The 22,306-nt window shown below is 43.2% G+C and overlaps 1 protein-coding gene across 1 annotated transcript in view; it reads right to left on the bottom strand.

Moving 5' to 3' along the window:
* The window catches only part of ALS2 (alsin Rho guanine nucleotide exchange factor ALS2), a 150,934-nt gene that overhangs the window by 27,345 nt on the left and 101,283 nt on the right, over positions 1-22,306 (bottom strand). The window contains exons 16-24 of the mRNA XM_082260374.1: positions 21,786-21,856; positions 17,491-17,557; positions 14,899-15,098; positions 14,647-14,712; positions 14,470-14,568; positions 14,170-14,334; positions 9,534-9,645; positions 4,989-5,066; positions 4,778-4,911 (exon numbers count right to left, since the gene is read on the bottom strand). Of these exons, the coding sequence (XP_082116500.1) occupies positions 4,778-4,911; positions 4,989-5,066; positions 9,534-9,645; positions 14,170-14,334; positions 14,470-14,568; positions 14,647-14,712; positions 14,899-15,098; positions 17,491-17,557; positions 21,786-21,856 (992 nt within the window). The remainder of the gene's footprint in view (positions 1-4,777; positions 4,912-4,988; positions 5,067-9,533; positions 9,646-14,169; positions 14,335-14,469; positions 14,569-14,646; positions 14,713-14,898; positions 15,099-17,490; positions 17,558-21,785; positions 21,857-22,306) is intronic.

Raw genomic sequence — 22,306 nt, 5'->3', positions numbered from 1 at the left:
GCACAAAAAGGAAATCATTAGCCTCAAACCAACCTTGTCTCTATGTCGTGCTGACGTAATCGTGCACCTGAATCTGCGAAACCATGCTGGCTTGGTTATCTTACTGTTTATGCATGTTAGTTTTACATGTTTGTAAGTGCACTTTTATATTCAAATAAATATGCTGGAGGTTTTATTGCACTATGGAGAGGCGTGTTGTTCTTTAAATATGAATATCCTCTGCTGGAGCCCTGGTAGGTTTGCCCATTGGTGATACCCTAGGACAGTGATGGCTAACCTTGGCACCCCAGATGTTTTGGAACTATTTTTCCAAGGATGCTCCACTACACTACCAAGTACATGAGCATCCCGGGAAATGTAGTTCCAAAACATCTGGAGTGCCAAGGTTAGCCATCACTGCCCTAGGAGCTGATAGAGAGGTCTGGGAAGTGTATTTGAGAGTGACCATACATGCTTTATATGACTTCTCTTGAAATAAGAAGGTTATGGGTATTTGGTAAGCAGTTACTCCTACTGCACTTTGGGTGATGGTGAATGTTGGTGATCCTCAGTGAATTTGATTCCAGAGGTAACAATTGAGGTTACATCTACATAACTGGCTCGGTCTTCAGGACTACCCAGCATCAAGATACCAACAGCTACTTACACTGGTGCTGTCCTATAATTTAGACAGCGACTAGCTCCGGTGAGTGTGCATTTTGCCCATACGGTGGAGGATCACGTTCACAGTTGCTTCAGAATTTGCACTTTTACACTGGGACTTTTCACTTTTGTATTCATTTTATTTTAAAGTATACTGGACTAATTATTGTATATTGTAGCGCTGCAATCTTTTTTTATTCATGTTCATGGGTATAGGTATATTTTACACAAATTTTGCTAGCAGCTTTATATCCACATTTTATCATTTTATTTTGAGAGCGCTGACATTATATTGTTCACACTATTTGCACTGTTCTTGGAGTACATCACGGGGCAAAGAGCAGCCATAATATTTACTATGTAGGGGGGGGGGGGGGTTATGCGCCACCTATAGGTGAATGGACACTGGCAGATCAAACAAACAGGAATTCCTCCCCTATATAACCCCTCCTACACAGGAAGTACCTCAGTTTGTAGCAAAGCAATGAATATCCCAAAAAAAGAGGGGAGGGACCTCTGTGTCCCGTGATGTACTCCAAGAAAAGGATTTTACAGGTAAGCTGTAAAAAATCCAATTTTCTTTATCGTAAATCACAGGACACAGAGCAGCCATAATATTTACTATGTGGGATGTCCTAAGCAATGCCCTTCAGGGGAGGGAGACACAATCACAGAAACTGCCACCTGAGAAGGACATATTCTGCCGCCCGTAACATACTGTGGCCAAAGCAGTATTGCTCAGTCGGTTTTGATATCCATCTGGTAAAATCCTGTGAATGTATGAACGAAAGACCATGTAATGGCCTTAAACACCTGAGCCACTGGCACCTGATGGCCCAAGATGCTCCCACACATCTGGTAGCGAGCGCTCTCACCAAAAAGGGATGAGGACCTTGCCCATTCAAGCCATAGGGTTGAATAAAAAACTGGCAGATCCAAAGAAAAAAATTGTTAATTTGGATGCCTCCTGCCCTTCCAGGGCTCTGCTGGTAGCACAAACCAGGATTTCAGACCTACGCCAACAATTCAAGTAAATCCTGACCGCCTGGACTACCTCCAGAGTATGCAGGGTTCTTACTCCTGCCAAATGAGGATTAGAAAAGAAAGGCAAGACACTGTCCTGATTCAAGTGAAAACTAGAAACCACTCTAAGCAAAAAAGATGGAGGACACAACATCACCTTATCATGATGTTAGACCAAGTATAGCTCCTTGTATGAGAGAGCTGTCAGCTCTGACACTCCACTTGCTGAAGTGATACCAAAAAAGCCACCTTCTGAGTTAAAGGAATAACCGTTTCTCAAGATGCATCAAAATGTGGGCTCTGCAAGGACAGTCAAGAGCAAATTCAAGTCCCAAGGACACGAAGGTGGCCTGACAGCCAGGACTGTCTGCGTTACACCCTGTATGAAGTATGAATCAAGGAGTGAGAAACAACACCCTCTATAAAAAAAAAAATGGATAGGGACAAATCTGACCCTTAATGGTATTTAAAGCCAATCACACTTCCCTTCCCAATTGGAGAAAGGAAAAAAACTCCCACTCACATATCTGCGGGTGCCACTTCCTGGTTTTACCCCAGGCATAAAATATTTCCAAGTTTTGTAATTGAAGCTCCCTGAAGCTGGCTCCTAGGCACTCAACAGGGCGAAGATAACAGGACTCAAGACCATTAGGTCCAGCTGGACTGGAAGTGTCCAAGGCAATGACAGAATACCATGCCCTCCTGGGCTAATTCCGCTAACACCATTATCAGTGTTACCACCTCCCGGATTTTTCGCAAAAGATGCAGTAGAAGTCGACACAGAGGGAAAACATCAATTAGGGGGAACTGGTCCCTAAGGTGTTACCAGTGCATCAACCCCTACTGCCAGAGGGACTCTTGTCCTGGACACAACCTGTCCAACTTGTTGTAGAACTTGGTATCCAGTAGATCCACCTGCAGAGTTATCCAACGTTGGCAGATTGCCAAAACCATACTGGGCAAGGCAATAAGCATATATGAATGCAGTTCAGGGCAATTAAGCATATATGCATGCAGTTCGAGGCAAAAAGAGAATATATGCATGCAGTTCAAGGCAAAAAGAAAATATATGCATGCAGTTCAAGCAAATAAGCATATATGTATGCAGTTCAAATGAAAATATGCGTTTATGGATGCATGCATTTATGGAAGCATGCGTTTATGCAAATATGCGTTTATGCAAACAAGTGTTTTCATGCAAACATGAAAACACGTGTCCATGCAAACACATACCCATGCAAACATGTACCCACTCAATAAGCAAGCATGTGTTTATGCAAAATGCGTCTTTGCAAATATGCATTTATGCAAACGCACGTTCACGCAAGCATGAAAACACGTGTTCATGCATTTATGCAATATGAGTTTATGCAAGCATGTATATAAGTAAGCATGCATTCATGCAAGCATGTGCCTTTGCAACACATGCCCATGCAAACATGTGTTTATGCAAGTAAGCAGGCATATGATTATGCAAGTAAGCAGGCATGAACATGTTTACTATGCTGCACCAGCTCAACTGCACTTGGCCCCAACTGATTTTGCAGAATACGCCAAGCATATAGGCTCCAATGCAGCCTTAATTCTGCTTCAAAACAGCCTAAAAATAAGTTCCTGCAGACCAAATGCACGCTATTCTGAACACACACCTCCCTAAAGTGCAGTGATACCCCTTACAGGGGTGTATCGACAGACAGTTGTACAAGCCCCCTGGATTAAGCAGTAAGTATACCTTTATGCCGTATATAACCATGCCTTGACTGGTCACCTAGCTCTCCCATAGAAATGACTCATTTTATTATGTAGCCATGGGCTGAAGTTATGTCTCAGAGCCCTTGCTGATCCTTCAACCCACATGGTCCACCAAAAGAGGCTGCCTTTCTACTTCCTGTCTATACAGGAGTAGTACTAAGTGAACCTGCGCCCTCTAGTGGCTGGGGGAGACACTGCAGTCCAATACTCCTGAGAAGTACACAGGGCATGAACAGTACACTGCCCCCAGTGGCTACTGGGAGAAAGACCAGATCGGCAGATTTCTCTCTCTTTCTTTTTTTTTTTTAAGAGAAACTGCAAAATGTAGACTTACCCTTCCTGCAGCAGGACCCTGAGCTAACAGGAGTCAAATCTTCACCCATCACGGTGGGCTCAGCCATAAACGACCTTCAGGGACTGATTTCTGGTCCACTCCCCTGAACCTGTATAGCTATCTAATGAGGCTCGGGTACAATCCATTTTGACTGACAGCTTTTTCGAATAGATCCAATTGAAGTCCTGATTCTTAACAGAACCATCCAGCCCGCTAAGTATGCTCCAAGAGCACATGTATCACATCAGCGACCACCACCTTACAGACACTGGCAAAAAAAACTGAGGTATTTCCTGTGTAAGAGGGGTTATATAGGGGAGGACTTCTGTTTGATTGATCTGCCAGTGTCCATTCATCTACAGTTGGTGCATAACTCCCCCCCCCCCCCCACCCCACATAGTAATTATTATGGCTGCTCTGTGTCCTGTGATGTACAATAAAGAAAAATCTTCTATTCTCTTAACACTAGATGAAACTGAGCTGGTGTGGGAGGGGTTATAGCCTCAAGGGGGCTGGCCTACAGCTTTCAATGTGCCTAGTGTCCATTTTTCCCTGTGGGCAGCAGTATACGACTAGTTCTCTTACTATTAAGCTACAAATTTTAATTGTAAAAATGAGCAGATAACAAACTGTATTGCATTATCTCCTGGCTCTAATGCAGTGGTCTCCAAACTGCAGCCCAGGGGCCAGATGTGGACCTTTGCTTGCCTGTATCTGGCCCTTTGGGCACTCTTCCTCCCACTGGTACAAGACACAATTCTGCCAACTGAAATCAACAGAGGGGTGCCATTTCTCCCACTGATACCAACAATGGGGCACTATTCCTCCCACTATTACCAAACGGGGAGATGTTTACTTACACTGATGCCAGGAAAATTTCCAATCCCACTGGCTACAGTCCAGACACCATAAAGTCTGAAGGACAAAAAAATGGCCCTTTGTTTAGAAAGTTTGGAGACCCCTGAATTGACCTGCATTTTGAGTGTTTTTATTTTAAAGCTTGGAGAAAACCTTGGTGAGACTTACAGAGTCTTGGTTTCTTCCTTTTCCCCTTCATATATGCTTGGCTTTATGTATGTGCCACTCAGTTTGATTCCGGATCCCCACTCTCCACTAAAGACACCCTCGATACAGTTGCCATTGGACATTCGGAGCACTCCCTAAAATAAACATATATAAAGTGTTCACAAAGGCTTTTCAAATAACACTTCGTGCACAATACCAAAACAGAACTGACCTTTCCATTCAATGTCCAATCATCTGAGAATTCTCCTTCATAAACAGTGTCATCTTCAGATAACAGAACTCCACATCCCTACAACAAAGACAAAAAAAAAAAACTTACGGATTCAATCAAAGTATCTCTTAATAATAAAAGAAGAATCTCATTTGCAACCCCAGCCAAAACTTTTTTCTTTTTTGGGGAGACTATGACTTATGTCCCCCATCACAGAGGCATAGTATGAAATCTTCCTTTAACCAAATCAGAGGTTCACACTGCCACAAAGTGGTTTCAAAATAGGGCCTGTGTACATGAATTTATACAAAGAGTCAGTTGAAATTCAATACAGATCTCAAATGCTAGGTATATGTGCCTGAAAATGGACTATATTTGCCCATCAACACAATTTCTTAGGGCTGGTTCAGACCAGATGCAGTCCAGTCCATTCTTTATTCTGCATCACAAACTCATGGACAGTATTTAACATACGCAGAGGAAGGCGAAAGTACTGTCACTGAGACAGTGTGGTGTGGAGTGAGAGCTGCTGCTGACCGAACCCCCCTCCCCACTGAGACCCCCAACCGAGACTGAGAGGCAGCGGCGGCAGTTGATCCGGGAATCAAGTGCGGTGGGAGTGACAGCGGGACCGGGAGACCAAGAGATGACAGGCTGACTGGGGCGGCGTGTAAGTGAAATTGCTGAGCGGGGGAGTGTGGGATTGTGACAGGCAAAGGCGGCGGGAGCAGAGAAGCAGGCTGCCTGAGGGAGAAGGAATCTGCTGACAAGCCCTGCATGTGTCAGTGTCTGTTTACAGGGACGACTGGGCAGGAGCACAGAGACACAAGCTAGTAAAAAAGACTGAGACTGTGAAGACTGACTGTGTGTAGTGGGGACACTGGCTGAAGAGGGTGTAGTGAAAGTACCCGAGTGCCGCGAGTAACTGATTGTTGCGAGTACCTAAGTAGTGCGAGTACCTGAGTAAAGCGAGTTCCTGAGTGGTGCGATTACCTGAGTGGGACTACCTGAGTGGTGCGAGTTGCGAGTACCTAAGTGTTGCCAGTACCTGAGTGGAGTGACTGTGTAGTGTTGAATACTGCTGAGTAACTGTGTGTGATTGAGGAGTACCTGTGTGCTGAGAAATTACAGTCAGGAAGCTACTAAACAGCTAATCGATAAGAATAAAATTCCCAATCCCCATTAAATTAGTGGGTACGATGCCCGGCAGGTGTGGAGATGCGACTCGGTGTACATCGTGTGGCATGTATGCGTTCCTTAATCATCCGATCAAGGGTGAATACAGCTGTGCAAAATGTAAGCACGTTCCCTGGGAGCTCCAGTCCGGAATCTAGGGAAGCAACTGGCAACACTGAGAAGAATCTCCATACTTAAGGAGAGCTGGGAAGTACCCGGCAGCGGCCAGCACAGAGGCGGGTAGAGATACAAGGGTGCAGGCACCAGAGCAGAGTAGTTGGGTGACAGTTAGGAAGGGTAGAGGGGGAAGAGTCAAGGAGGCTGGTACCGGGCGGGAACATCCCAATAAATACGCCCTGTTGCGTGATGTTGGGGAAACCGGTCAGGGACCAACATTGCTAGAGCAGTGCGACGCCCCTAGCTGCCATGGGAAATACTAATCCAGTGAGGCTAAGGGTAAGGAAAGACAGGTTCTAATGGTAGAGGGCAATCTGTCAAAAAGACCTTAAGTGCCGAAATGTTTGTTGTTTACCGGGCGCTCGGGTTCAGCACATCACGGATCTGGTGGACAGATTTTTGGGTGGGGCTGGGGAAGACCCAGCTGTCATTGTACACGTGGGTACCAATGACAAAGTTAGAGGGAGATGGAGAATCCTAAAAAACTATTTCAGGGACTAAGGAGCTAAATTGAGGAGTAGGATCAACTTCCCTAAACTGCGCTCTTTGTTAGACGATATAAAATGGGGTAAAATCCTAGGAACAAAGAACACGGAGGAAAAATGGGAGTGCTTTAAGAACATACTAAATAAAGGTATGGGCCAGTGCATTCCAACGGGGAATACGTTTAAAAGAGTGAAAGTAAACCCTGAGTGGCTAAACTCCAACGTAAAAATGCATATAGAAACTAAAGAAAAGGCCTTCAATAAATATAAAACTGAGGGGTCATTGGCAGCATTCCAACATTACAAAGAATTCAATAGTAAATGTAAGAGCGCAATCAAGGCGGCTAAAATAGAACACGAAAGGCCTTAATTATTTAAGTATTTAAAGAGTAAGAAAGTGAGCCCAGAACACATTGGCCCCATAAAGGACGGCAAAGGGAATCTAGTTACAAAGGACAGAGAGAAGGCAAAAGGTACTAAATAAATTCTTCTCCTCAGTCTTCACTAAAGAATTGGAGGGATACAGTAACCTAGACTGTAATGTTAAAGTAAATAACATGTCACAGGAAGCCCCCTCATGGTTAACAGAAGACAGACTCAGAACTAGACTTGAAAAACTTAAGAAATAATTCACTGGGACCAGATGGCTTACACCCAAGGGTCCTTAAATAACTCAGCCACGCGATAGCCAGACCATTGTTCCTAATTTTTATGGATAGCCTACTGACAGGAAAAGTATCAGCTGCTTGGAAAAAAGCCAACTTGGTACCAATATTTAAAAGAGGGCCGAATACTAAGTTCACAGAAGACAATCTTAAACTGTCATCTTGGTGGTCCCTGGCAATACGATGGACTGTATCGTGGACAACAGGGCAAACCCCCCCAGTGTGATGTTCACATTTTATGGCCACCGATTATTGTCTTGGCCTTTACCATTGTCAGTATGGCCCCCCTTTTCTGCTGGGTCGGCCTTTGACCAACATTGTTATTGCTGGCCCCTGGTTCCTATTCCAGGCCAGGTTTAGCAGCACTTTTGAGTTTGTTTTATTCTTTTATGTTATGTTATTTTCTACTTCATGCTTTCTTGTGCACCATCAAGGTGATTTGTGATGTATACTATACTATATGTTTGGATACATGACGACCAGTGGATGTCCATGATCAACTGGTTTCCGTTTGTTTTATATATGTCTGAAAATAAAAATAAAGATTATATTAAAAAAGGCAGAGATATATCCCTGGAACTATAGGCTGGTTAGCCTAACATCAATAGTCTGTAAGATATTGGAAGGGATCAGCATAGATTCATGAAAAATCGCTCTTGCCAGACCAATCTATTAACCTTCTAAGAAGTGAGCTGCCATCTAGATAAAGGAAGGCCTATGGATGTGGTGTATCTGGATTTTGCAAAGACATTTGATACAGTTCCCCACAAATGTTTAATGTATAAACTAAGGTACGTGGGTATGGACCATAGATGGTGATAAATGGGGAGTAATCGGAATGGTCTGGTGTGGAAAGTGGGGCCCCGCAAGGATCTGTCCTGGGACCAACCCTATTTAATTTATTCATAAACAACCTAGAGGATGGGATAAACAGCTCAATCTCCGTATTTGTGGATGATACTAAATTAAGCAGGACAATACCTTCTACGCAGGATATGGAAACCTTACAAGAAGACCTGAACAGGGCTTGGGAGGGGATGTGATATCAATGTACAAATACCGTACTGGCGACCCTAGCATGGGGAATAAACTATACAGTGAAAGGAAATATAAAAAGGACTTGCGGTCATTCGCTAAAAGAAGAAGAAAAGCGGTTTAACCTTAAATTGCGTAAAGGGTTCTATACCGTCTGAGCTATTAGATGGGCACCTTAATGATCACAACATACAGGGGTTTACAATGTACTATTGACAGAAACACTTATACACACACCCATCATAGGTTGAACTGGATGGATGTGTCTTTTTTCAACCCCACTAACTATGCAACTATGTGGATTCCAATGACCCTAGTTCAAACCAGTACAGTGCATTCCAGTGCAGTAAACAAACATGTTGCATTGTTGCTGGTATGGAACGAAACTGGAAGTGACATACACATACAATGACAAAACATAAAAAAATGCACGAAATGTCCTCAATTGAGATGAAGAATAAAAAAGAGGGGCAAAAATGCACTGGAGCACACAAAAAATGCACCCAAATGCATCAAAAACGTGCTGCAGAGACACATCCAGAAAGCAGGAGTGGTGTGAACCGGCTCTTAGAGATGTAAAAATACCATTAAAAGGTAGAACGAATAAATATTAAAAAGGAAATGTTAATAGATTCCCCTTTTAGCACATCTTGCTGCCAATACTCACCTTCTGCAAGCTTTCTGCTACCCTAAGTACAATGATACACATACATCGTGATAATGACAGCACTGCAGCGAATGGGCTAGCACTCCTGCTGTCATGGTTTTTCTGTGTTTGCATGGGTTTCCCCAGCAATCCACAAATATAATAAAGAATGAATTAGTGAAGGACTGATGTGAAAAGCTCTATGTTTTTTGTAGAGAGCAATGGAGTATATATTAAGGCGTTAAATACATAAACATTGTTGAAAAATGAACCGCGACAGATTTAGGCTGGTTACTCTGCCTCAATAACTTTAAAAATGTTAAACACAGATGAAAAATAACAGGCTACACAGGTAACTCACCATCATTTTGTTTGTACTAAATGCTCCTTCATAGTATAATCCAAACTGAGTCACCACAAGTCCATTGCCTTGACGGAGGTCATCTTGCCACATTCCCATGTATTTTTCTCCTCTAGAAAATAAGCATAAATATTTGGATTTATGCAACAATGATACATACAATTCAGTGTAAAGAACCACAAATGGTAAATATGAAATACATAATTCCGCTATCCCTTTTGACAAAACTTGTCACAGAACGCCGAGTTAAAGGGTAAGTTTACCGTTACAGAAAATCTGTAAGGTGAACGTACACTGGACACCCTTTGCTCACCTGGAGTCCCGCAGTAAAACATCGGAGTGCTGATTTACCGGTCCGGGGGGTTTGAAATCCCTGCGGCTTAATCTCCTAAACGTACCTCTCTGCATGTATGGATAGACGGCATTCTAATTGGACAGCGCTGACCAAATCAGAACCCGCCTAGCCCGTCCTTTCAGAGCTGGAGAAGAGGAGAGAAAGCCGCAGGGATTGATTTTAAATCCCTGGCCTGGTAAAGCGACGACCCCAATGTCTCACAGCGGGTAATCGCGGGACTCCAGGTCAGCGGGACTGGGGGGGATGAGGAAGGGGGTCCAATGAATTTACACTTAAAATAATGTTTGTAAAGGTCCACATTGTTTTTTTTTTTAATTACATGTCATACTTACCTGCTCTGGTTTTGCACAAAGCAGCCCCTATCCTCCTCTTCTCGGGTCCCCTGCTGGCAATCCTGGCCCCTACCCCTTCTGACTGCCCCCACAAGTGGGCTTCCAGATTCTGATAAGCCCCTTGCCTGCAGACTCCCCACCACCACTACCAGCCAAGTGGTAGTGGGAAAGAGGCCCTTATCCCTATCAACCCCATGTTGAGGGCATGTGGCCTGGTAGGGTGGTGAAGGGGGGGGGGGGATTTTATTATTATTTATTTATTTTTTTGGTATTGGGGTTCCCTTCAAAATCCATACCAGACCCGAAGAGCCTCTTATGGATTTGGGCAGGGACCCCACGGCACATTTAAAATATTTTTTCCGACAATTGTTTATTATTTACTTTCAGCGGGAAACCCGCTACTGGAAACCGCTACAGTTACTGGTTGTTAAGGACGCTGACAGCCGCCCACTCTTTAACAATCAGCTAGTGACAGCCTATGGTAAGGACGTCGCTGACCGTAATTTAGTGCAGGCTTTTATTACTAAAATACCACATGACTTCATAAAATTAAAGCCCCCCCCCCCCATTTGTTTTTTAACAACTGTCAGATAGCAGTAGCCTTTGGCACGAGCGGACCTTAAATTCGTTTTTTTTTTTTCTTTTTTCAAGTGGCATGATACAGAAGTTTTCTATAAACCCACTGCACTGCATGCGAGTTCCTGTGCAATTCCTGGTGCGAACTAGCCCCAAGCTCCAGTTCACAGTATGAATCTCACAGGAATATACACCGCATTCCTGTGTAATTCACATTCGATGCAGTGTGGTGCGATTTCAACACATTCATTTTAACTGCAATGCACTGCAACCAAATCACATGGCACTTTGTAACATGCGATCTGGTACAGGCAAACACACTGCATTTGCAACCTGCATTTGGGGTGTTAACATAACATTTACACATGCTGCAGATCATAACTAAAGTGCGTTTTGAATGTGAAAACATGCACAGATTGTGTGTTTCTTGCACCATGTTCTAGTGTGAACCTAGCCTTTAGGCCCCTTTCACATGGGTCAAGCTCCTACTGATCACTGATCCCCTAACCAGAGCTTCTGCTGGGAGGCTGGGTGTAAGCAAACTCCAATGTCCGTTTACACCCGACTGCCCTCTGATTCCGATCTGCCTAAACGGAAAGGGATAAATCCCCTTCCTTTTTTTTTTTTTTAGGGGACTGGATTGAAGGTAGGCTGTCCGTTTACATCCACCGGTCCACATAGCTGAATGGAGGGTCCAATCAGGTACACCTGAAAAACTGACAAGCAGACCTAATCAGACCCTTCGTGCAAAAGGGGCCTTTAATGTTTTTAAACTTGTGTGTTATGCTGTTTGCTGCTACAATGTTTTACTTTGTTAAAATAAAATGTAACTTTTTGCATTCTACTCTTTTTACAGCCCATTCAGACTGGCACGACACGACTTTGTGGGGCGACTTCGGCGCGACTTGCACGGACTTCATATAATTGAAGTCAATGCAAGTCGCCTCCAGGTCGCCCCAAAGTAGTACAGGACCCTTTTTCTAAGTCGGAGCGACTTGTGTCGCTCCTATTAGAACGGGTCCTGTACTACTCAATGGGGAGCGACCGACCGCGCCTTGTCAGGCGACCAAGTCGTCTGACAAGTCGCGCTAGTCTGAATGGACTCTGAAGTTGCTCTAGAAGTTGGTATAGAAAGGAATCAACCCCCCCTTTAAAATAATCAATTTGGTTGCTTTGAAGCCTGAAATGAAGACAGACACAGTTTTTGCTTTATCCAGTTTTATTTACTCAACGCAATAGCCAAGTGAAAGATACAAAATAGAATCACTGAGTTGGAAAAAGAATCACTCCCCTTGTGTAAGTATTTTGTTGAACCACCTTTTGCTTTAATTACAGCCTTTAGTCTGTAGGGATAGGTCTCTACTAACTTTGCACATCTAGACTTTGCAATATTTCCCTTCTAGGCAGAACTGCTGAAGTTGCGTTAAATGTGATGGTGACGGTTTTTGGACTGCAGTCTTCAAGTCATTCCACAGATTTTGAATGGGGTTTCATTCTGGGCTCTGACTATGCCATGGAAGGACATTCACCTTTTTCTTCTTCAACCACTGTGTGGTCATTTTTGCTGTGTGCTTTGGGTCATTGTCATGTTGGAAGGTAAACCTTCTTCCCATTGATAACTTTCTGGCAGATGGCAGCAGATTTTCCTCAAGAATTTGCGGTATTTTGAATCATCCATTTTTCCTTGTATCCTGACAAGTGCTGCAGTCCCTGCTGCAGAGAAACACCCCCATAACAGGATATTACCACTTCCATGCTTTACTGTAAGAATGGATGGTGAGTCGTATTGGATTTCTGCCAGACATATTGTTTGATGTTGAGGCCAAATAATTTAATTTTAGTCTCATCTGACCACAAAACCTTTTTCCATGTGGCATCAGAATCTTCAAGGTGCATTTTGGCAAAGCTCAGTCCTGACTGCATGTGGCCTTTGAGGAGTGGCTTTTTTTTTTTCTTGCAACCCTCCCGTAGGAGTCACATTTATGAAGATTTTGTGATATTCTTGTCACATGCACACAATAACCACTCTTTGTCAAATTCCTGCAACTGCTTCAGAGTTGCTGTAGGCCTCTTGGTAACCTCTCTGGACCAGTTTCCTCCTGGCTCTTTCATCCAGTTTGGAGCAACATTCTGATCCAGGGAGGGTCTGTGTTGTACCAAATACCTTCCACTTCTTAATAATAGACTTCACTGTACTTCTAGGCATTGATAAAGTCTTTGACATTTTTTTGTATCCATCTCTTGACTTGTACCTGTCCACAACTTTATCCCGGAGATCTTTTGACAGTCCCTTGCCACCCATAGTTGATGGTTTGCTTCAGTTGCACTGCAAGGGACTGAAATGCTCCACGAACGGTCTTTTCATGCTGAGCTAATCAAAGTGACCACAGCTAATCACAGTTGAAAGTCAAATGGCTTTGTGTGCCTTGAGGAGTTTAGAAGTAATTTTTTTGGAGGAGGGTGATCCTTTTTCCAAATACATTTTTTTTTTCCTGATATGTTGGTGTTCTATCTTTTACTTGGATGTTATAAGTTGCACTCAGTAAATACATTTGGATAAAACAAAAAATGTGTCTGTCTTCATTTCAGGCTGCAAAGCAAGAAAATAAGGCATTAATTACCAAATCTTTAAGACCCGTTAAAGAGGAAGTTCACCCAAAACCCAACGATAAACCTACTCTGTGCCACATTCTGAGCCTAATCTATCCAACCCTGTAAAGAAGAGATCACTATACATACCTGTTTTGAAGACGCGCTGGTCGGGTCCAAGGCTGAGCTGTCAGCAGCAGCTTCAATGTGTGGGAGTGTGCAGGACAGCCAGCCGACAACAGAAGCCCCATAGTAAGTCTATGGGTGACGTCCTTTCCCACCCATTGTTGGTTGTCTCTCTAAACACAGCAGCGGCCGCTGGAGACTGGACTGGATCAGCTTTAGAAATGGTAAGTATAGCATTTTTTTCTTTACAGGGTTAGATGAATATGGTTTAGAATGTGGCTGAGAGTAGGTTTAGCGTTAGATTTTGGCTGAACTTCCACTTTAAGGCTCTATGAAATGGATGCACACATTTACAGTCTCAATGAACAGGATTGGATGGCAAGTAGACAAATACAGCTGTTCGAGTGAGCAGCATGTTTGTCACTATGGAAATAGGTGGGGTGAAGAGATAGCAGCCTGAAAGACATTGCCAGAACCACTTATAGGACAATACTAGCATTCAGGCAGGTTTACCTGTAGACAAGAGTTGGCTGGCTTCTGTAGATGTGAGGTTAACACCTAACAAGGCCACATCATCTTAAACCTGTGGACATCGTTAGCTTATAGTATAGTTGGTATAGTTTATGAGGTAATCACTAAGCTGAATTGCAGTACATACCTTGTGATGTCATCAAAGACGCCATAGCCTGTCTTCTTGTCCATCACCCACTGACCAATAAACATGCTGGGTGAAGACGAGGTCAGTTTTCCACTCCGAAGAAGCCCATGACCATGGCGGTTGTTATCTTGGAAGCAGCCTTCATAAACTTCTCCATTAGCATACCTTGAGTAAGCAATATTTAAAGGAATTATGGTGAAGTGAAATACATAACAGCAGAAATAAAACTGAACCAAACATGCACCGACTCATTCTCAATGAGACATAATAAATGAAAAAAATACAATTTAATTAGCATACCAGAATGTTCCTTGACCACACATTTTTCCATCTTTCCAGTAGCCGAGATAGCAGTCTTCCTTTCTTAAAGATTTCTTGGGAATGGTGTACTTTCCAAATCTGTAAAATGAAAAGGATGAAAACTGATACTATAATACAGTGATAATGATGTAGATTAAAGAAAAAGAGGATTCTTACCCATCCTCCAAACCATTCCGAAATTCACCATCGTATACCTTTCCATCTGGCCACTTCAAAACCCCCCTAGAACAAGTTCAGGTAAATCAAATTCATGTATCAACAATCTAAAGCAATGTTGCATTGTACAGCCAAATGAACCCATTGAAGAACATTTATTTTACAAACACACAAAATAAAGTTGATTTCTTATCCTACTGGTTGGAATTTCAGGTTCACATTTATTTCAAAGCACCTTTTCTTCTTTCATACCTGCCGTGAGGTTTTCCAGCTAGCCAGCGGCCGTCGTAGGTGGCATCTTTTAATCGTGGATCCTTGTAAAATGTGTATTTGGCACTACGTGATAGAGGGGGATCTTGCCACGTGACGCTTGCGCTTGAAGGAGGCGAAGGCTCATATACTCCTCTGAGGGCTTGATCCACTGCCTGGCTAATTGCTCGAAGCCACTTAGTCTGAGGAGAAGGTAAACAAGTACATAACAAATAGTTTGCAGTTTCCAGTATGAGGACTCAGTAGGAGTCCCAAGAAACTCTTTTGACACCTAAACCATTTCCTTAACAAAATCCCACTATAATTTCAGATAATACTCGCTCTTTTTGTGATTTTTTTTTATATAAAAATAAAATAATATGGTTGCATAAGTGTGCACACCCTTAAACTAATACTTTGTTGAAGAACCTTTTGATTTTTTTTACAGCACTCAGTCTTTTTGGGTATGAGTCTATCAGCATGGCACAGAATGACTTGGCAATATTTGATCACTCTTCTCTGCAAAAAAACACTCCAAATCTGTCAGATTGCGAGGGCATCCCCTGTGCACAGCCCTCTTCAGACCACACCACCGATTTTCAATTGGATTAAGGTCTGGGATCTGGCTGGGCCATTCCAAAGATTGAATCTTCTTCTAGTGAAGTCATTCCTTTGTTGATTTGGATGTATGCTTTGGGTCGTTGTCATGCTGAAAGAGGACGTTCTTCTTCATGTTCAGCTTTAGAGCAGAAGCCTGAAAGTTTTGTGCCAGTATTGACTGGTACTTAGAACTGTTCATAATTCCCTCTACCTTGACTAAGGCCTCTGTTACAGCTGAAGAAAAAGCTACAAAGCATGATGCTGCCACCACCATGCTTCACTGTATGTATGGTGTTCTTTTGGTGATGTGCAGTGTTTTTGCACCAAACATATCTTTTGGAATTATGGCCAAAAAGTTCAACCTTGGTTCCATTAGGCCATAACACATTTTGTGATAAGAAAAAAAGTGCGCTGGAAAATCAGAAAAGCTGCAACCTTATACATATATTGACAAATGAACAAAAATGGTGATGGTATGAGAAGACAAACCTTTCCACAAATTAAATAAACAAATTATCGCTGAATCAGGTTTGAAAACAAAGTGATGAACAATTTATCATTCAAAAAAGTGAGTCCATAAGTGAAAAATGAATGTCCAAAAACATGTTCAAACTGACATGCATGTGAAAAAATCCAAAAGTGCAAAATCCAAAATAGATGTGAGCAGTGAAGCCTCCACCGTGATCGGACATGCCCCTTACCAATTAGGAATAACACAAGGGCGTATGTGTTGTTATCAAGATCCAAAATGATGCCAGGAAAGATAGAAACACCCACCAGATTCTTTCACAAAGAAAATTAGGTCAGCCTCTTACCAGATGGTACATAATTGCAGGCATGAAAGGGTGTATGATGTCTACATTAGCAGCTTGCCATGTTCCCTTGGATAGATGGATCTTTGAAACTCTGGTCCTTTGGATGTAGTCCCCCCCTGTTTTGTTTGATTCAAATATTTCAATGTAACACATTTGAAGTAGGATTAAGTGGTCAAAGAAAGTCCTAATAGATAGGAGCAGAAAGCAATCTTCTTGGGAGTAGAGCCTCCACTATCTCGGGTCTAGGAAATTGTGTGTTTAGATTGCTGCAAGGTCAGATGGTAACTCATAACACATTTTCTCACATGCTTTTGGGAGACTTCAAATGTGTTTTTGAAAAATTTAAATCGGGCTTGGATGTTTTTCTTCGTAAGAAAATGCTTCCGTCTTACCGCTCTACCCAATAGCCCAGACATATGAAGAATATGGGAGATTGTTGTCACATGTACCACACAGCCAGTACTTGCCAGATATTCCTGCAGCTCCTTTAATGTTGCTGTATGTCTCTTGGCAGCTACGCTGACCAGTTTTATTCTCGTCTTTTCATCAATTTTTGAAGGACATCCAGTTCTTGGTAATGTCACTGTTGTGCCATATTTCCTCCACTTGATGACTGTCTTCACTGTGTTCCATGTTATATCTATTGCCTTGAACATTCTTTGTACAATTCTCCTGACTGATACCTTTTAACAATGAGATCCCTCTGATGTTTTGGAAGCTCTCTCCATAGCTGTAAGAAAATGTCAGGAAAGACCTACTAGAACAGCTGAACTTTATTTGAGGTAACTCAGAGGCACTTTAAATGATGGCAAGTGTGTACTGACTCCTATTTAACATGAGTTTGAATGTGATTACCTATTTCTGAACACAGCTACATCCCCAGTTATAAGAAGGTGTGCACAATTATGCAACCACATTCTTTTAGTTCTTTATTTTTACTTCCACCCCTCTAAAAGATTTCAGTTCGTTTTTTAATTGAGTTGTACATTTTATAGGTCACATTAAAGGTGGAAAAAGTTCTGAAATGACTTATTTTTGCCTGACATTTAACAGGGTGTGTAGACTTTTTATATCCACTGTTAATGCGATCTGTAATTGGTTTTAGTTGCTGCCTGCAATTACACTTGAAGTGATGTATGTGTTATTACGTTAATTTTAATTAACTACAGTATTTTCCTACCTTTTCCTGAGGTGACAGTGCAACCAAGGTTAGCTGTTCCTCTGGTGTTGTGATCTTTAATCCATTGCTGAAAGAAGACAAACAACCTTCTTACACACACCTATCCAGTTCAGCTACATTAAACCTCAATGACCATAACATACATATGTTGAATGTAATATAAAGAAAACACACAGATATAATACACAAGCACACACATATAGCCTATATTTCATAGTGCTAGGTTAGTACATCTCAGATTGCTTACTTGATTTTCGGATACATTCTGCATATTCTGATATGCTTGGCACAATGTTAACAACGATGCCATTAATAAATAAAAGACAGTTAACTAACAAAAAAGAAAAACAACGATCCCCACCTGCAATGCAAGATTTGAGAAGCACCTAGACATGTGAACTTCACCCCCATATCTAGAGACTGCCAGAACAGAGAAAATGGTCCCCAGGGAAAGAGTGCTGTAGATTGCTCCAAAGCCTTTTTCTAGGAGGTGTAACAAAAGCATTCCAGGTAGGCTGTGGGCAACTGGGCAATGTTGTTGCCTAGAGGAGAAATCCGGAAGTGCGGGGCTGGTTATCAGAACCCCCATTTCAATTATAAATGAGTGAGTGCTTGCTTGAAAGGAAAACTGGGGGAAGAGAGTAAAGGCCTGCTTTAAAAGGGTCTTTCCCCCATGGTAAAGAGATACTTTTTTAGGGATCTAATTGTTCTGTCCTGGTTGGACAGATTAAGATCATAGCCAATACAGAATGGAGGGCAGAACCTGTCAGAGCAAACTGAGATTCCAGTTGCTGGTTAGTGGGTTCCTTTAAGTTCGGTGTAGTGGGTAAAGACCACCGGTTTAATGAATTCCCAATAACAGTGGAACAGGTCCAACATACTCTCAGGTGGGGTCCAGGACTGACCCTTCAGGGGGTGCTTGCAATTAACATAGAGGAATACTTAAAAAACCTTTTAAGGAAACGTCAGAGGCATGTTGTCGATGTCATGGGGAGGTGGGGACTATGCTGCATATATTCTGAACGTGTCCTCGGCTTGGGGATTTCTGGAGGGATGTCCGGGCCCTCATGGGTGAACTTACGGACCGTGCCATCCTCGACACTCCAGCCTTTTTTCTTCTTCACTTGTCTGACATGCCAATCTCCAAATGCAAAAAATTGATCCTCTTGCATGTGCTATGTGCAGCCAAATCCTGCATTCCAATGTTTTTCAAATCAACTCGGGCTCCCACTATTAAAGACTGCATGCGCAGGGTGGAGGAAATCAACAGGGTGGAAGACCTTACCCTTACGGCACAGCAAAGACGTGAGCCTTATGAGAAGATCTGGGGTTTTTGGAACGCCTTCATCTTATCTGATAATGGGAAGTCCCTGATGTGCGCCTAGAGACCTGCCTTTATGTGGCACCTTGAGTTGCCCATGTTGTTGCCTTACCTTGCCCCCCCTCCCCCCCCTTTTTTTTTTTCTTTCTCTCCTCTCTCTTCCTCTTCTTTCTCTCTTCGTCATTCCCCCCTGCTTTCTTTACTGCTCTCTGCTTTCTTTCCTCTTGTGTCTCTGTCTGACACCTTGAAAAGTTCAGGTAGTGACAGTTGAGAATGTCTTGTTGCCCTACTGATATTCCTATAGAAGTTTAGGTGCCTTATTATGCTATGTTCTTAAAGATGTCCTAGGGCTTTCTTCTGGGAATGGGAGATGGTTCTACTTGTTGCACTTATTTGGATTTTGTCTTGATCAGTGGCGGCTGGTGCTCAAAATTTTTGGGGGGGCGCAAACAGAAAAATGTAATAGGCATTGCTTTGCGGCAAAAAACGCTGTAAAAAATTGCGTGACTTTGAGGTCGCAAAAGTGTGAAAGGGGCCTTCAGTAATTAAGGTGTAGCGTGTCCCATTTCAAAGCAGAGAGACCAGCGTGCCCCCATTCAATGCAGAGAGACCAGCGTGCCCCCTTTCAATGCACAGTGACCAGCGTGCCCCCTATTAATGCACAGTGACCAGCGTGCCCCCTTTCAATGCACAGTGACCAGCGTGCCCCCTTTCAATGCACAGTGACCAGCGTGCCCCCTTTCAATGCACAGTGACCAGCGTGCCCCCTTTCAATGCACAGTGACCAGCGTGCCCCCTTTCAATGCAGTGACCAGCGTACATGCCCCCTTCAATGCAGTGACCAGCGTACATGCCCCCTTCAATGCAGTGACCAGCGTACATGCCCCCTTCAATGCAGAGATCAGCGTACATGCCCCCAATGCAGTGACCAGCGTACATGCCCCCAATGCAGTGACCAGCGTACATGCCCCCAATGCAGTGACCAGCGTACATGCCCCCAATGCAGTGACCAGCGTACATGCCCCCAATGCAGTGACCAGCGTACATGCCCCCATTGCAGTGACCAGCGTACATGCCCCCATTGCAGTGACCAGCGTACATGCCCCCAATGCAGTGAACAGCATCCATGCCCCCAATGCAGTGACCAGCGTCCATGCCCCCAATGCAGTGACCAGTATACATGCCCCCAATACAGTGACCAGTATACATGTCCCCAATGCAGAGATCAGCGTGCGTGCCTCCAATGCAGTGACCAGTATACATGCCCCCAATGCAGTGACCAGTATACATGTCCCCAATGCAGAGATCAGCGTGCGTGCCCCCTTACTCACCTGGAGCAGCAGCGGTGGCGATCTGCTCCTCCTCAGCCCCCGGAACAGCTTCCTCTGCTCGTTCCCGGCGCGTCTCCTCCAGTACTTCCGGTCCCCCCTCCTCCTTGGCCAATGGCATGGGGTTTGCCTTGCGGCCAATCAGGAAGCGCGTATCGGACGCGCTTCCTGATTGGCCAGGAGGAGGATTGGTCTGACAATAGCGAATTTTCATTCGCTATTGTCACACAATGGGTGGTCCCGGGACGCACTGCTCTGCGCCCCGGGACCACCCTTTCCATCGCCCTATTAGAGCCTCTGGCTCTAATCAGGTGATAACAAAAAATCCCCATTGAACTCCATGCGTCCGGCGCCCCTGCATGCAGATTAGGGGGCTGGACGCATGGATGGGGGGGCGGCGCCCCTGCGCCCCTAACGAGCCGGCCGCCACTGGTCTTGATTATGCACTCTGCATTGATGGTATTTACACCTAGTGATTGTTGTACTTTTTATACTATGTATGCCTATGTTTACTTTTCCACTGTTCTGCCTTTCTAAATATAATATTTGAAAAAAAAAAAAAAACAACTTTTTAAAATGAAAAGGTATTTGCAGCTGTGGGAGCTTTAAAAGACCCAAGGTTAAGGACAGCTGACTGATCCTGCAATTGCAAGGTGCTACATACAGGCATTCTGTCTCAATAAGTACCAAAGTGACCTATTCTGAAGTTAGAAAAGCAGACTGTAGTTCTTCAAAACTTTCTCTTCATAAGATAAACTGTTGGGACTCTGAATCTGAGTCAGAGATGGTCACAGTAACTGATTGCCCATCCTATTCTAAGGCCTCAGGGTGGTCAGAGATAGACTCTGCAGGGCACTGCTCCATAGTGTGCTTAAAGCCTCTGCAGTCAGTATCTATAAGAAATTGGGTGAATTTGGCCACTAAATCTTAAGTGATTGCATTAGGGAACCCAAAGAACAGGTAGGACTCTAACTACAGGGTCAATAGATTTCAGATTGCAGGAATCTTTACAGGATATGGAGTAGACGCTCCCAGAACGGTTATCAGAGTATGGGCTGGGGTCATTTGTGACACTGCCCGTCTGTGTCTTTGAACAGGCATGTTGTGACCAAAAGTGATGATGATACAACTAGGCCCAATATCAAGTCCTGTATCCTGTATGCAAGACAGGGTTATGTGCCAGAGCTGTGTAAATCTTAACAAAATACAAATCCTTTGGCAGGTAAAATAGCTCTCATTTACAGTATGTATTTAATCTCTGTGTTTAGTTGTTTGACTGCAGTTCAGCATTAACATTGCTAAAGAATGGTTTGGCTACAATGGCTGCACAGAATGTCAATTTACATACTGTACATTTTTAAAAATCAGTTCTAAAACTGCATATAGAGAAGTACTTTCTTAAAAAGTGATTTTTTTTTAGTGGCTCACCTTCTTTAATTATTGAAACCGTATTTTGTTTGGGGAAAAAACAGCTTCTCACCAGAGCAGAGAATAAAACACTAAGTAGATATGTGGAACGTGTTCAAATTCTAAGCAATGCCATTTACAAATCCTCCAGGGAGAGATACTTTCTATTTATTTCTCACACAAAGGCAAACAAGCATGCTGCTATATAAAACAAATTGATTTTGTGCAACTGTACCCACATGCCAGCCACTTCTTCCGACACTGGTTCAACCCAAACTGTACAAAGGGGGAAAATGTGATGTGTAGAGAACTGCAAAGAGAATAGATAAAAAAAGAAAGAGTGAGAAAGGCTCAGTGTGATTGGTAAAGGTCATTTATCACAAAGGTCCCATATACCAATATATATACTATGTGCTCAGTGCATCCAGTCTCAGGATAGATCTCAGCGATGGGCAGACATCATCAATGTATATTGGGATTGCAGCTGTCTGGTACACGCTGGCAGCATTATAAAAACATTCAATATGTATAGAACGTTATAATTGACCAATTAACCCTGTACTCAAAGCTAATATCATAAAAACGTATGTGCTGCTTTTTTTCTTTTTTTGTGCTGCCACCTAAAAAAAGAAAGCATATCAATCTATCAGTGGAATGAAACCCCTCCAACAAGTAGTGCAATTCTTAACCACTTCAGCTCTCACACGTTTAACCCTTATAAACCAGAGCGATTTTCAAATTGCTGCTATGAGCCTATTTA

The sequence above is a fragment of the Pelophylax lessonae genome (assembly GCF_965119305.1).
Source record: "Pelophylax lessonae genome assembly, chromosome: 6".
Classification (NCBI taxonomy): Eukaryota; Metazoa; Chordata; class Amphibia; order Anura; family Ranidae; genus Pelophylax; species Pelophylax lessonae.
This window is presented reverse-complemented; position numbering and strand designations above follow the sequence as displayed.